Source organism: Catharus ustulatus, chromosome 6 (genome assembly GCF_009819885.2).
Source record: "Catharus ustulatus isolate bCatUst1 chromosome 6, bCatUst1.pri.v2, whole genome shotgun sequence".
NCBI classification, from domain to species: domain Eukaryota; kingdom Metazoa; phylum Chordata; class Aves; order Passeriformes; family Turdidae; genus Catharus; species Catharus ustulatus.
This window is the reverse complement of record NC_046226.1, coordinates 50,013,796-50,030,052: the sequence shown is the minus strand read 5'-3', so window position 1 is coordinate 50,030,052 and position 16,257 is coordinate 50,013,796. Positions and strand designations below refer to the sequence as shown.

The 16,257-nt window shown below is 43.4% G+C and overlaps 2 protein-coding genes across 2 annotated transcripts in view; both read right to left on the bottom strand.

Annotated features, from left to right (window-relative positions):
• Window positions 1-419: 419 nt before the first annotated feature.
• KCNJ11 (potassium inwardly rectifying channel subfamily J member 11) lies at window positions 420-2,372 on the bottom strand. The gene has a single exon (XM_033063835.2). The coding sequence runs from the start codon at window positions 2,291-2,293 to the stop codon at window positions 1,091-1,093; it is 1,203 nt and encodes a 400-aa protein (XP_032919726.1). The 5' UTR covers window positions 2,294-2,372; the 3' UTR covers window positions 420-1,090.
• Window positions 2,373-7,327: 4,955 nt separating this feature from the next.
• Window positions 7,328-16,257, bottom strand: part of ABCC8 (ATP binding cassette subfamily C member 8) — a 74,392-nt gene continuing 65,462 nt past the window's right edge. Inside the window, exons 33-39 of the mRNA XM_033062828.1 lie at window positions 15,702-15,832; window positions 15,071-15,149; window positions 14,085-14,193; window positions 12,557-12,660; window positions 11,647-11,780; window positions 10,280-10,342; window positions 7,328-7,944 (exon numbers count right to left, since the gene is read on the bottom strand). Coding sequence (XP_032918719.1) covers window positions 7,807-7,944; window positions 10,280-10,342; window positions 11,647-11,780; window positions 12,557-12,660; window positions 14,085-14,193; window positions 15,071-15,149; window positions 15,702-15,832 — 758 coding nt within the window. The 3' untranslated portion in view covers window positions 7,328-7,806. The remainder of the gene's footprint in view (window positions 7,945-10,279; window positions 10,343-11,646; window positions 11,781-12,556; window positions 12,661-14,084; window positions 14,194-15,070; window positions 15,150-15,701; window positions 15,833-16,257) is intronic.

Below are 16,257 nucleotides of genomic sequence, written 5' to 3'. Positions count from 1 at the left end.
GTTTCCTCAGCAGCAGCAATGTTTTTGACACAGCATCCCAGAAAGCGACCACGCTGTCTTGTACACAAGCACAAAAAACCTTGGTTTCATTTACAAAAGGGAAAGGAGAAAAAGGTTTTCCCTACTGCATGCAGATGTATTTTCAGCATTCAGCACTGTCCTTTCATTCAAAATATGTAATTCTATTTTTATTCCCTGATTATCTAGCAGAATTCACCGTGGCCCAAGGGAGAGGTTAATTTTTGTATTGAATATCCTATTGCCTGTGGCTTGGAGAGAGGAAATGTTGCTTCTCTTTGTTACAAAATTAAAATGCAGAATTTTTGTCCTATTTATAATTAATATCAACTGTATATTATCTGCTACTCCTTTTAAAAGCAAAGCATTGCTTACTCTCAGAAATGTACAGTACAAAGAGGTATTCCTGAATGTTTTATTTTGGAAGTGTAAAGGCTTTTAAAATAAACAAAAGTAAATATTCAAATACATTTCATACTGCATGTGGTAGGAGTGGCTCCATACAACACAATATGGATGATGCAAATCCAGCAGTTAATTTCTTTGAGACATACAGTATAATATAGAGACACTTCCAGATCTGGTCTTGTGTCATTGCCTGACCCTTTTTTTTATCATTTAAATCCAGCCTACTTTATTAATTATTAATTTTTTATTTTGCTATATTGATTGTTCAAGTTAGGAAGAAAACCACCAGTTAAAAACTACTGACTTGCAAACACTGCAAGACCCTAAAAACTGCAATCTCTGAGGATAAATACACATTTATTTTTTGAGAAAATGTGTCATGACCTGCAGTTGAATCAAGGCAGAATGATCGTGCAATTAAATAGTCTGAATTGAAATTTAAAGCTGCAGACCCTGATTTTCCCTACTCCTGGTTCTGCTTGAAATATCTCACACCTTTAAAAAAATATAATTAGCTTTAGATTTCCCCACAATAAATAACACCAGAACATACCTTGTGCTACCAACCTGAATTTTAAAAAACAGTAAGAGGCCACCTCAGTGTTTTGAGTTCATGAGATCTTTCAGACACAAAGCCCTAACAGAGTTTCCCAGTCAGAAGGCATCAGGAAGGCTCCTCGCTTATGGTAAACTTGGGCTTTAGCTTGACAGACCTTTTCCTTATTGTGCCTTTAGGGGACAGTGGCATGGTGTCCATGATGCTCTTGTCCTCCTCCAGCTGCCTGGCAGTGCACGAGGGCGTGGGCACTTTCACCGTGTTGCCAAATTTCGAGTAGTCCACCGAGTACCGCCCGTCCTCCTCGGCCACGATGGGCACGAACCTTTGGCCCCAGAGGATTTCATCCGCCAGGTAGGAGGTTCTGGCCTGGGTGGTGATGCCGGTGGTCTCCACCACGCCTTCCAGGATGACGATGATCTCCAGGTCCTCGTGGTGGTGCAGGTTGGTGGGGGAGATGTCGTAGAGGGGGCTGTTCTTGTCGATCACGTGGTAGATGATGAGCGGCGAGACAAGGAAGATGCTGTTGCCCCCCACGGGGTTCTCCATCTGGATGTCGATCTGGTTGAGGGGTACCACCTCCCCCTCCAAGCTGGCGGTCTTCTTGACCACCTGCATGCGGATGGTGGCACTGATGATCATGCTCTTGCGGAGGTCGCCCACGCGCAGCATGAAGCAGAGCCTGCCCTCGCGCAGGGCGATCACCGCGTGCTTGCTGAAGATGAGCGTCTCGGCGCGCCGGTGCGCCTGCGACGTCTTCATGAAGATGCAGCCCAGCATGATGGCGTTGATGACCAGCCCCACGATGTTCTGCACGATCAGCACCAGGATGGCGGCCGGGCACTCCTCCGTCACCATGCGCCCCCCGAAGCCGATGGTCACCTGCACCTCGATGGAGAAGAGGAAGGCCGAGGTGAAGGAGTGGATGCTGGTCACGCAGGGCACGAAGGCGGCCGCGGCCCCTGCCGTCCCCTCCGCGGGGTCCCGCTGCAGCCGGGTGCTGTGGTCCAGGTCGCCGTGGGCGAAGGCGATGAGCCACCAGACCATACCGAAGAGCAGCCAGCTGCACAGGAACGACATGGTGAAGATGAGCAGCGTGTGCGGCCACTTGAGGTCCACCAGCGTGGTGAAGACATCCTGCAGGAAGCGCCCCTGCTCGCGGATGTTCTTGTGGGCCACATTGCAGGCGCCGTTCTTGCCCACGAAGCGCGCCCGCCTCTCCCGCGCGCGGTACCGGGCGTGATCCGGCACATCCTCGGCCAGCCGGGTCAGCACGTACTCCTCGGGGATGATGCCCTTCCTGGAGAGCATGGCCCCGGGCGGCGGCGGCGGGCAGCTCCGGGCTCTGCGTGTCTCTGTGCCGGAGCCGTGCGAGCGCCGCGGGCTCGGGGGCGCGGCCGCGCCCGGCGCCGAGCGGGGAGCGGGGAGCGGGAGCGGCGCAGCCGGCCCGGAGCGCTCCCCGCCGCGCCTGGGGGCGTTCCTTCACCTTTTCACCCTCCTCGCCTTTTTTTTCCCCTCCGGGGGAAGGGTTTCGGGCCGCGGTTCGTATGTAAACATGCCATCCAGGACGGATTTGCTGCCTTCCGTTAGCAGGGGCTGCTTTGTGGGATGCCGTGGCTTCATGTCGGGTGATTATTCCGTGAAATGGAGGGGGAAGAAGGGGCGGGGGGGGAAGGTACTGGCCAGTTTAAAAAAGGAATTTGTATCAGTAATTATTATCATTATTATTATTATTATTGTTATTACTACTACTACTACTTACTACCGTTATTATTATTATTACTATTATTATTATTAAAAACATAAGAAGAAGAAGAACAATAATAATGATAATAATAGTAATAGTAATAATAAATGGAAATTCACCTGCATATCTTTCGGTAAATAGAGGAAAGTGTTCATCTGATAAATCAGGCAGGCAGTGGTAGGAAATTTGCCTGAAGATGCTGAATCCAAGGATGTAATGGCTAAACAGAGACCTGGAACTAAAAGGGCTCAATCCCACTTAAAATTTCGCCAGAGTTATTTGAATAAACAAGGATTTTTGTGGGGTTTTTTGTTTGTTTGTTTGTTTTTTGGGGTTTTTTCTTTTTTTGTTTTTTGTTTTTTGGGTTTTTTTGGGTTTTTTTTAAATTATGTGAGCTGTGTCTGCTCAGGAAAACGTCTACAGTCCAAACAGCAGCAAAAGTTGCCAAAAAAAAAATTAAAAATCTGGATGCAAAAGGTTAACCCCTAGTGATATGAACTTCCAGACAGCCATCAAAATCCTCAGAAAAGCCAACAAAGGGAGGCAGGAAGCTAGAACCTGTTTGGGACACTGGGATGTCTCTGTGGGTATAAATACATACATGGGCATGCCTGTAAGGATGTATCCTCCTGACAAGATGCATTATTTAAATTATTTTGATGTGGTTTTGCTGCTGTGTAAACAGCTCTATTCTCACTGATGTGTTTATTTCCTTTGGTTTCAATAGTTTGTTTCTATTTCAGTTTAGACCCCAACATTGTGGGGTTTCTGCAGCATCCCAGGATATTCTGGATGAGAGTTTTTTTCTTTAGTTCCAATGGATTTGTGATTATTTATTTTCTAATTGCACCACACGTGTCCATGGACTTTCTCTTTAGTTTTGGCTCAAAGTGCTTTGGTACATGCTGTAAACAGCTCTTGGCACTGATTCCCTGGGCAAGGCAATTGTCCAGTTGATGTCTGGGAATCAGCCAGTTGGGGTTGAAATTAACTTTCACCACCTACAGCCACTTAAACTGCCCACCCAGGGATTTTGGAATAGTAGTGAAGTAATCACTCTGAGCTCTCTGAGCAGTAGTTATAGGTCTTGAAATTAAATGGTTACTATTACTTTAGACTATTAATACTTTTTATGTATGAGTAGTGGCCTGTCTTTGCACAGATCAATTCCTTTTGGAGGGGTCCATTTCCCAATCTGGTTCATCTTTCTTGCTGCTTTGATAAATAAAGCTAGAAGAGCAACAAGGCAGCACGTGGCTACCAGGACACTGAGCTTAGCCAAAGGTGTTCCCCCTTTCCCTATATCCCTTCATCTCCTGGACTCCTTTTGTGTCCTTGGTGTGAATGTCACCTGCACCTGCACTTCTCGTTTGTTAACTACATGATTTATATGACAATGGAATTTTTAATAAAGTTTGGGAGTTTTTTTTAAACCCCATTTTTTTCTTTCCGGAAAAAAAAAAAGAAACCCCATAACTCAAAAGAATGAAATAAGCTAAGTTTTACTTGTCAGATGTGTAGTTCTGCAGCTGAAGGCAGGTCCTACTTCCCGCATTTTGCAGTGAGCACAAACAGGCTGTACAACACCAGGGAACTCATGAGCAGCATTTGACACCCTGGCAGACAGGGACACAGGGATTCAAGAGGCAATCCTGGCTTTTGTGCCGTTTTTCCTTACCCTTTGCTAACCTGTTTTTTTTTTTCTGTGCCTTTTCCTGCAGAGGGCGGTACCTCCATAAACGTAGAGTGGATAAAAGTGTCGGGGCAGAGGGTTTTCAGGGAAGAGTGAATTGCTGCATCGCCTGGTGCTAGGAGGAGAGCTCTATGAACACACTCACCGCGCTGCTTTTAGGAATCCTAAAATCCTTTAGGATCCTAAAGCACTAGAACAGTGCTGCCTTGTTTCCACTTCTGCAACAGCACTTTCATTTGCCACTTCTTTTGCTTCATCTCTGAGCACTTAGGGGCTGAGGTGGGATAGCAAAGCAAGTGGCTTCTGTTGAAGAATTAATAGAGCTGTCTTTATGGATCAAGTGACAGATACTTAAAAGAAAAAAGTGACAGATCTTCTGAGTGAGCCAACATATCTGTGTTAAGAGCTGCTTAAAAAAAATTGGGCTCACAGGAATGAGCAATCCCAGTAGTATTGAATCACGAGAGGTAAGTTCTTCCACCCACAGAAAAGGATTTACACTTCAAAACTCTCCCCCTCCCCATTTATTCTAATTTTAATGGCTATCAAACAAGATCTTATGTTAACTGTCAAATCAAAATTTAGTCATTGCCATGTTATTACTCTGCCTTTAGAAGTTAAGTTCAGAGGCTACACACTGTTAGTCTGACAGAATTTAAGCCTCGTAAATCACCTTGCAGTACGAGCAGGTAGGCAGAAGAAAGGAGAGCAGAGTTCTGCAAAGCCACAGGGGGAGCATGAGCAGAGCTGGGAAGGGCTGATGAAGCAGCCATGCTGTGTTTCCTGGCCCCACTAGGACAAGGAAATAAACCCTATACAGTGTTTTGTATAATGGAAGCATTTATACAAAGCAACAAAAACCCTTCTGGTGGCATCTCCATGCGCAGCCCCAACACCTGTGGGACTGAGACAAGCCCTGTCCCTGAGGAAAACCGAGTCCAGCCTTGGATTGCACTGTCGAGCAGCCATGGCAGTGCAGCCTTTGCTTAGTGATGCCTCAGTGCCACACAAACACATTTGTGAGCCTGGCTTAGCAGCAACTCCTGGGCTGCCTAGCTCATGGCAACAAGGCTGATTGGCTCAGATAATGATCAGTGAGCCTCTCATAACAGAATAATGTTCTTGGGTGCTGCTTCTGGTCACTGGACCCTTAATCCTTTGGAGTTAAGGGCAGGAACTCTCTGGCCCCATATAAACCAGGCCTGATGAAATGTGCTGAGGAAATGTCCCGAGTGGCAGCTAAGAGCCTCCCTGTTCACACATATTGATTCAGCAGAGTGTTCCCATTAAAAAGACAAGTAATTGCTGGATATGAATGAACTCACCCTACTCTCCTGCAATGCTACTTGGGAAAGCCCATTTCAAATGGAAATGTATGACACTTGCACTTTCAAGCTCTAATTTCTTAATATTGCAAGAGAAAGCACAGCCTCCTTAGCCATATCCTGTGTCCTTTCCTCCCCTGCATTCCCTTCTGGGTAAGGTTGTCAGCAGCTTGTGGAGCAGGAGAGAGCCCAAATTGCAGTGTCAAATCCCAGGCACTTAATGAAAAGCACACGAAACCTCACTTCTCTGCATCTCTCCCCCTGCCATTAGAATCTCTGAGAATTTCCACAGAGGGCTGCAGAGCCTCTGCAGTGTGAGTTAGACGTGTCCTGCAGAGTGGTGTTTAACAGGGTGAGATGCTGCCTTAGAACAGCAAGGGGAAGCCAGGAGCCAGCATGCCCAGCAGCTGTAGCAGAGACCTGCTCTGTGCCCTGCTGCTCCCACCTCTCCTCTCTCAGCCCTAATGGAAGCCTGCTATTCCAAGGTGCAAACACACCAGCAGTTCTGCAGCCATTCTTTCTTGGACACTGCCCAGCAAACAATCCCCTGGAGGAGGAAAAAGCTCCCAGCTGCCCTTTTTCTCTTCCAAAGAGTAGTAGGCAATGACAGAGCTCATGCCTTCCATCTGCATAACCATATCCTGACTTTTACCACTGTGCATTCTACACTCCCCTCTGGTGCCACTTACCTGCCCTTCATTATTGCCCAAGTAACAGCAGGGATCTGCTGCAAATGCTCTGCTCTGGAACTGGTAACACAAACTGCATTAACAGTTCTTCATTTTCCCTGGCTCTCTGCAGCAGAGCTGAAAGTAATGCCTTCAAATATCACATGTCCCATGAGGTGTCTTTTTCTAGAAAATAAAGCTTTTAAAAACAGGTTCCAAACTAATCGAGCAGGGTAAAGAGAGAGAAAAAAAAACTCCAAAAGATAAAGAGCTCTCCTAAGCACTAGAAATCCTTTGAATACAGGAAGTAACAAAACAAAAAATGGATGTAAAGGCAAACTCGATGTAAAAGAAAAGACAGTAAAAACTCATTGTAGCCTTCCATTGAGTTATTGACATTCTAACCCTCTATTAATGAAAAAATCCCAGAATGACTGTCACAGGGCAGGGATTAATAGCTGTCTAGCTAAATTGGGATAATTTCAGTGGTTAAAAGTCACCTCAAGCATACAGAACTTATTGGTGAGGGTCACAGTGAATCTAGAGACAGCACGACAGTGGGTGAAATATGTGAAACTAGGAGATGATGAGTCAAGCTCTCACGGCCCTGAGCTGCAGGGAAAGGTTTAATGCTGTTTATTTACCAAACTTGGAGGGATAATTTCCAGATGAATTGGCACATCTGCACTGGTCTGGAAACAGTGTACATTAAACACTGATACTTTACCACAGCCTGCCTCCTCTCAGCTTTTTTCACAGTTTGGGAGGGAGTCTGCCTCCATCCTGCTTGGAATCAGTGTAATAGTATTCAGTGGGCAGAAAGATGGAATCAGATTGTGATTAATTTCTAGACAGCATTAAAGGAGATCTAAGGCACAAATCAGGCACTATCAATAAACCACAGTATAAAAATGTTTTATAGATTTTATATTTAGATATTAAATTTTTACAGAGTCATTTGATTGAAAGAGATACAAGCTTCTGAGAGATAGCTTTGGTATATAATTTTTCCTTCTGCATTTGTCAGTCACCAACATTATCTGCAGTAGGGCTATGACACATAAAAAAATAACATGTTAATAAATGATGGGGCAGTTGAGAGCTACATAAAAACTCCATGCTGGTTATGTTTGTTTGATGTGTATCCTGTTGTAGTTCATCCATGTAGTTTTTTTCAACTATTTCATGATTCTTTGGCAGCAAATAAAAAGAAAAGTAGTAACATACAAAAAAGTAAAGTACACAGATAATTCATTAATGCTTCAGATGGAAAAAATGGCTCATTTTATTAAAAAAGGAAAAGCTCAATTTATTATGAAATAATATTTATTTACAGGTATTTTACATTTTTAGAAAATAATAAAATTGTATTCTAAAATGCTTTCTTTTTATTACTTATCTGCTTGTACAAAAGAAGCAAAGACACTGTCTTCTTGTTCTAGTAGAACCTCAGGCTTGTCATATTCCAAAATAACCCCTCTCTTCATTACAATAACCAAGTCTGAATTGAGGATTGTGTGCACACGATGCTGAAAAACAAATAAACAAAATGCCAGGTCAGTGTATCTCTCTATACAATATATTCCAGGGTAAGACAGACTTCCACAAATTAATTTTCCTATGAAGTTCAGGTTTGATTAAGGCTACTAATCCTCCTAATTTCGGTGTAAGTGCTGCAGATAAATATACAGACCAAGACCCAGGTGGATACTCAAGCACCCAAAAAAATACACAGGTACTTGAGTATGAAGAGTCCTAAGAGTTCCCTTTAGAATGTCCTCAGCCCAGAGTCCTGCTACCAAGTGCAGCCACAGGAAGGCAACCAGGCAGAGTAGGAACTGAGCAACTGAGTGTGGAGCTGCCTGTGGGAAGTTGGGAATTCCCCCAGTCTTGGATTACATCTGGGTCTGGGCTGGTTCTCCACTTGGTGTGGTTTATCTATTTAGAAAGCTGATCCAGTCAGTTTTGCAGGACTTGGGTCATGTCCTCTCCTGAGCTTTCACAATAATTTTCCACCCATATCCTTTGGAAAAGACTTTTCCATACTTCCTCTCCACTATATGAACAAGTGCTCCCTCCTTTTGCAGGCTTTGGGCAGTGCTGCTCAGAATTCCATCTGATGCCCCTTGCCTGGTGACTTTGCAGACCTCTCTCACTTGTCCTTGCATTGTCCTTCCTCCAGACAGAAGAGCCCCAGCCTGCTCAGCTGCTCCCCTCCAGGAGCAAATCCAGCACCTCCAGAATCATCTTCAACACTTTTCAGTTGTAATGTGCTGTTCTGGGCATAAGGAGACCAGAACTGCACAAAATATTCAAGGTTCCTCTTTCTAATAATTTTTTTATTTCTCTATCCATACCACATTTTTCTATCCTAACTCAAACATCACCTAAATAAATACCATGCATTGTTTCCATCTGCTTTTTAAATAAAATGCTTCAGTAATTTTCATAACCCCTGCCAGATTCAGTCTCCCTGGCTGCTTCTTTTAGCTTTTTTTTTTCCCTCACCATTTTATTTTGGGTTTAGTTTTTTGCAAGCCTCTTCATATTGACAGAATTCCACTTTTTAATGTTAACTGTAACTGCATGGGATGTTTTTGTATCTGCAGGGATATTTAATCTCAGAATATTATGGTTGCTGTTACACATTTGCTCTTCACCCATGGGGTTCCTAATCAAGTCTTGGGTATCCTCAGCATCAAAACAACTCTTGTACTTCCTTCTCTGGCTTTCCTGGCCAGATTTTCCATAAAATAACCACTCATGGCATCTACAAATCTCCTATCTTCTGCAGCTTCTATGACATTTATCCGGTCCACAGGCAGGGGACTGAAATATCACATTCCAGTTGAATTTGCTGCCCTTGTCTGATCTCCTTCAGTGTAACACAATCAGTGCTGCCACCCTGGTAATTGTGAGTAACATAGAAGATAATACAGAGCCAGTACTAGAACTCCTTTCTTTCTAAACAGAAAATAGGAATATATGGCTTTTTCTGGGGAAAATAAAAAGACCCCATCAAAACCAACTCAAAACAAAAACACACCTGAAAACCAAAACCAACCCCCTCCCCAAACTATCACCTATTCCAAAAACCCCTTATGTTATGTTTCTACTACAGAATATTTTCAATATAAACCCACCTGCTGTAAACCACATTTACAATTGGAAGTAAACAAAAACATTCAAAGTAAGTTTATTCCAAGGTGTTGTTTGTTTGAACTGTGCAGTTTAAAACTCACTAAGATAGTAAAAGAATAATAAAGTTTTTTCAGCCTGTCCCCAAACAACTATAAATGCAGAATACAGTGCAAATCTGAATTTTCATGCAGAGAAATCAGGAAATGTCATGGTTATGATTTTTTTCTTTTTTATAAAGACAGACTGGATGTATGACACCATAAGATAAATCAGGTCCTCTGTTACATATCTGCTAGGTGAAAATAAATGATGCTCAGAGATTCCTGAGCACAGACTTCTCGTGTTGAATTTTTAAATGTAAGGAAGCATACTGACTTCATTTCACCTCCCTGAAATATGTATATTGTCCTTAGTTAAATTATTTTAGCTTGATGGAACTTATATATTTCACAGCAAAGTATATGGCATTTTAAATTAGCTTAAAATAGGAAACAAGATAGAGAGGTAATTTAACTTAGCATCATGCAACACATTTAAGAAGCTACTTTTATGACTTTAAATAAGAAATTTTAAAACTGAAAAGAAAGTTTACACTTAAACACGACTTAAAAAAGGAAAAAGATGAAAGCCTAATGAACATATTTAATAACACTGGCAAGAAATGACTAATGGGGCATTTCTGATCCCTGTTTGCATTAGAATGGCAGCAGGGACTGTACTTACTGCTATTGTAACCACAGTTCGATCAGCAAACGCAGTCATCACCACCTTCTGGAGAATGTTCTCCTAGGGAAGGAAATACATTCGGAGCTTTTCAAACAACAGAAGTTGCATGATAGACACTAAGAGGGCTTAAGTAACCACTGACTACTCCATGCTGTTATTTATCCTCCGTTGCAGAAGTGAAAAATTAGCTCCATGTCTGAACTAAGGCAGAGTCTGGTCCCCTGTGCCATTCCCACTGCTCACTCCTGCCATTCCCACTGCCTCTGGGGTTCAGCAGACACCAGGGCTGTTCTCTGGCCCCAAACCCCTGTTATCCTGGCCTCAGTTTGGCAGTGAGGAAATCCAAGGTGAATTCCAGGTTCTGCCAATGCCTCTATGGCACGTCCGTCACCCCACTGCAAGCCCAGGAATGTTCCAGCACAATGGGGACATCTAACACCAAGGGGTGGCAGGGACAAGCAAGGGACTGTGCTGTACCTGGCATATTTAACAGAGGAGATGATAGTTAAGATGGCCTTAACACACATAGCTCTCACTCAACAAGTACTCATCCTCTGCTATTTAGGAGACTCGGCATTGCATTCCAAACTGCCTGGAAGTGTCACGAGCACAGATTCCTACATTTGTTGTTAGCTGCTCTTTAGAGAAGCATTTCAAAGGAGGGACTCTCAATGCATCAAAATTCAAAATGTGTTTTAACTGGGCTGCATGCACTATAGTTCCCTCACTGCAGCTCAAGCACTAACATCTTACTGAGCTAAAAAGGGAGCTGTTTTAGCAAATCCCTCCAATTATGTTCTTTACTTGCAGCAGAAAGAAAACTGAAATATTTCCTCTAACAACATAACAGATGAAAAAATGTACTATTCTATTTGGCTAAAACCCAGTGTTACTGAGTGCTTCAACATCTGCCTAGAAATTCCAGGCAATTAATCCAATACTCCAGCATGCCTTTTCTCTGTCTGTATTTATTTCCTTGACTCTACTTCCAAGCCTTCTAACTTCCTGACTTGTCCTGCCAGCCATGCTGAGAAAACTTGCCACTTGCCAATTCAGCCTTCACTGATCATCACAGTTGACCTTCCCAAGCTTTGTTCATTTTAGAAACACCACTGCCAATTAAAACAACATGCTTCATTTTCATAATGCAATCAGCTCTGGAATAACTGTTCAATCCCTATTAAAATGGTTTAAAAGCTCTTTAGATTTGTTAGCAGTGATTCATAACTACCTGGGCATGTAAATATACCTGCACTAAATATGGTGCAAGCATGTTACAGAATAGACAGAACTGCCTTCCACCTTCTTCACACATCAGTTTTCCTTGAGGGGGAGACAAGAAATCAGAAGCACTTCAAACTCACTGTTGCCATGTCAATAGAGGCTGTGGCTTCATCCATGATGAAGATGCTTGTCTTCCTCACAAAAGCCCTTGCCAGGCAGAACAGCTGCCTTTGGCCCTGGCTGAAGTTTTCACCCCCTTCTGTGACTATTGCATCTGGAAGTGATAGAGCAAAATCAGTAAGGCCACATCAGAACAGAGCAGCAGATGCTAGGAAAACAATGTCTCACTTTCAGTGTAAAGTAATTATTTCCTAGGCCTACAGCTGCTGGTGACACATTTTTGTCTGCTTATTTCCACTGTTCAAAATAACCAGCACTTTTGTCTCACTCTATTCTCTGTATCTGTTCAACATCAAAGTAGCTGAGGATGTTCAAGAGCGAGTTTCTCTGAAACATGTGCAGTCTAGGGCACTGCACCCCCAGCCAAACCAGTGTCCATCATTTCTTTACCCTAGGGCTGTATAACTTACCATTTTAAGGGGGTTTATTGGTGTTTTTATGTTTGATTCTGTTAGGTGTTTGGTGGGGGCATTTTCTTTTTTTTTTTCCCTGCATGGCCAAATGATTCACACCTTTAGAAGATTTAGAAATATCCCTCCTTGGACATGACTATTGGCAAATACAGAATAATGTGCTCTAGTTAACACCTGACTTGTTGACATCTCATTTGAATTCACAAGACCCATAAACCTCAGTGCTTCATAACAAAGACATACTGAAATAAAATAATTTTACAATGGATTTGAAAGAGGATTCTGTCCCCCAGGAACAGTTGGTAAAGGAATTACACAGGACATGTGCCTGCAGGCACTGTCACCTTCCAAAAACTTTAAAAGCCCTTTTATCATCAACTACCCTTCTAATAAATAAGAATGAAACAGGAATGTTGTGAATTCTGGAAAAAATATTCTCAAAAAGAAGTCTCATTACCCAGGCCCCCAGGTAGTGCCTTCACCACATGCTTGAGCTGTGCTATTTCCAGTGCTTCCCAGAGCATGCTGTCAGTGCACTTCTTCTCAGGGTCCAAGTTAAACCTGCAGTAATTGAACATCAGTCAACAGAAACTGCTGTAATGGATTTCTTCTTTTAGTGTGCTCAGAAACAAACCTGCAGACAGTCAGAATCACGTGCTGGAGGTCTGGGCCTGATTCTGATCCATCATTGGTACAAATCCACTGAATTTCCCAGACTTAATCAACATTTATGGCAAGGTGGTTAAGATGAAAATTGGACTCTCGGCTGAGCAGAAAGGGAAAAAAGTTCCCTATTTTGTGGATATCTTTAATGATTTTGGAATTTATTCCGTTCTGTATAAACTAAAGAAATCTCATGTTTTACTAGGAAAAGCTTGACTATACTGTTTAAATTAACATTAACAAAGGCCAAAATTCTACCCTCTCTCCTTTTAAATACAATCTCTCTTTGTTCTTCACTGCTATAGAAATGTTAACATAATAATCAAGCTTATGCGTTATGAAATTCAAGTCTTCGCTGCAATTCAGAAAATCTTGGATTTATGAACCAAATGAACATTACTTTAGCTTGCTGTGGCCCAGAAGTGACAGCAGCAAATGTGAATCACATCATATTCCATTAGCATATAGAATGACAATGACAGATTCAATAGTGCATAACACTATTTTTATATTTTACTCCTGTTGTACGAGTTGCGAAGGATTGATGCTGGCCTAAATGCATTTTTAATAGATTAATAAATAAAACAAAGGAATAAAATCACATCATCTGATGTGAATGAATCATGGTCTATATTCAGGCATGTCCTGAAGCCTGTAACCTTTTCAGTGAACTCAAAACACTTATGTAGAAACTAAAACTGCAGGTGATGTAAATGTGCATTGAGGATTGTACTGTTTCTTCCTAAGGTAAATGGCACAGACACAGGGAAGGACATTTGTTGGAAACTGGCATCATTGGCCATCATTGGCCATTGTTTCTTCTCAGAGAAGTAGGAAGAGAATGCAAAACAAAAAAAAAAAAAAAAAAAAGAAAAAAGAAAGAGCTAAAGAGCTAAGGTATTTGGTGCTGCAGATGAAATGGTTCAGAAGAAACACAGATGGAGGCTCCAGAAAATAGCCCAGTCTCCCAGTGCTTCTCATGATGTTCTTTTGCTTTCTGTCTACAGCAATTTTTTAGTCTGCATGCTTAAGCTGATTACTGGATGCTGAAGGAATAAATATTGGCTTTCTCTGCTTCCCATGCATGGGATGTCTTCTGCCAACAGTGTCCTGTCCAGGCTCAGGGAAAAGTTAGTCTGGCAGGGCTGAGTTAAAAGCACAGAGAGAAGGCAGTGATCCTTCCTATTCCAGCTGAGGAGACTGGAATTGAACAGCTGGGTATCAAAGTCATTCTATAGTACAACTATAATATATAATTCATATTGTATGACATATAAGTAATTCTGTGTTTTTTTTATTTATTGCTGGTGTTTAACACTTACCGGATTGTTCCACTGAATAAAATAGGATCTTGGAGAATGATTGACAGCCTGGATCTCAGCGTCTGTAAGGGCAGCTTTGCAATGTCTATGCCATCGATGATAATCCTCCCTGCTCAAAAGAAAGGGGACAGTGTGTTTGTTGTGCCACACAGCTGCTGGCAAACACATGGCTCACTCCCAGGCTGCAAGGCAGTACAGCAGGAGCAGGCCTTGTATCCTGCATCCCCTTCTTCACAAAGAAACCTGCTTTACTAAAAAGCAAGCACAGCCTTCTTGAGACTGGAAAGCACACAGAGTGTACCTGAAGTGTCTTGTGAATGATTAGAAACCCTACTTAATTAACTGCTTGACCAGTGGACATCTATCAAACAACAAGGTTGGACATTACTCAGCCAGGGATTAATTACCAGGGGCAACAAGCCTTTCAGAAAGCCAAATTGCTGTTGAGCACCATGAAATCACAGCTCTGTGTCCAACTGTCTGTCTCTGCATAGGGGCTCTGTGGGCGATGTGGCTGGGAAACAGGCTGACATCTTTTTGAGATGCACCCTATGAGGCATATGGACATGGCCCATAGAGCAGGGAATCTGGTAGGAAATTCCAGGGCAGCAGGCCAAGCTGCAACCCCCAATTGCTGAGTTTTCTGGGCCTGGTGGATCCCAGCTGTGCCTTGAGCACAGATCCTTCATTACCTTTGAAAACCTTGCCCTTTTATGCTTTGCTGCTACTGTTGTGATTTAACAGTACTAAAGGCTGTCATCTGTCACTCTTGGACTTTTGCTCCTATCAAGCAGAATTTTTTATTGATCTGGTTCACAAATGGCACAGCTGTTAGGTGACAGATGACATCAGCTTTAAACAGGGCTAGAGAGTGTCCCCTGCACATTTAAGAATCACACTTCAGAGCTGCTGCTGCTGCTGCTAAGGAAAAGATTACCAAAAACCTTCAGGAGCTAAGCTTGAGTGACACATGAGTGTGATCTTACCCTCAAAGGTGTCAACCATCCTGAAAAATGCAAGAGAGAAGGAGGATTTGCCACTGCCTGTTCGGCCGCAGATCCCAATCTGTGACACAGAAAGCAGATGAACATCAGGCAATGAAAACACAGGAAATGGACAATATCTGTACTTGACACTTCAGATGAGAGGGTTGAGGAGCTGCTCTGATTCACATGAGCCTCCTCTCCTCCTGACAGGTCAGTCAGCTGAACCAGCCATTACAGAATTCCCATGTTCACTTTTTGTCTTTTAGGGGTCTGAGCATTTAAGGATAAATCAAGGCCAGTCGTATAACAGGAGCAATAGGAGAATGGCAATGATAGGAATAAGACAAGAGTCGTGAGAAGGATGACAAGTAGGTCTAGCACTGTAAGGGCTCACTGTCACTTCTTTTGGCACTGTGTGCAGACAGGAGGGCACTGGGATACTGAGGGGTGGTGTTTGCCTCAATACACCAAGACAAGAATCCCCCAAACTCCTTTCCAGTGCACTATAATCTTTGAGAGAAAAAAAAATCATCTGTAATTCAGTCATCAAAGCATTCTGTGGTATGTTTTAACTCTGATTTATGTGATGTGCTAGGGCAAAGAGTTTCTGAGAAGCACTGCAGTTCTTTACCTTCTGTCCTGGTGAGATGTGGGCATTGACATGTTTTAGCACTGGCTTTAAGTTGCTGTCGTATCTGACACTGAGGTTCTGGATTTGGATCTCCCCTCTGTCTGGCCAGTTCTGGGGAATCTGGGAGGAAGCTGTACCACAAGCACGGAGGGAAAAACCCAACATGAACACTCTTATAATAAATTACAGTAGTTTCACGAATACAAGCCGCACGGATTATAAACCGCACCCCCGGTGCCTCGACAATGTTGCTGTCTTTGTCAATAGATAAGCCGCACCCCGAATATTAGCCGCACTTTCGTTCGTCGCGAGAATCCGTGCGCAGCTTTCACAAATTGGCCAATTAGTAACAGGATCGCGGCATAGCGGGCTTTACTGGCTCGGGGCGGGGCCAGGCAGGCTCGGCCCGCTCATGGTTGCCGACGGGGCTTTCGCGAGCGGCGGCGCTTTCGCTCGCGGCGGCGCTTTCGCGAGCGGCGCTTTCGCGAGCGGCGGCGCTTTCGCTCGCCGAGCGGCGCTTTCGCGAGCGGCGGCGCTTTCGCGAGCGGCGCTTTCG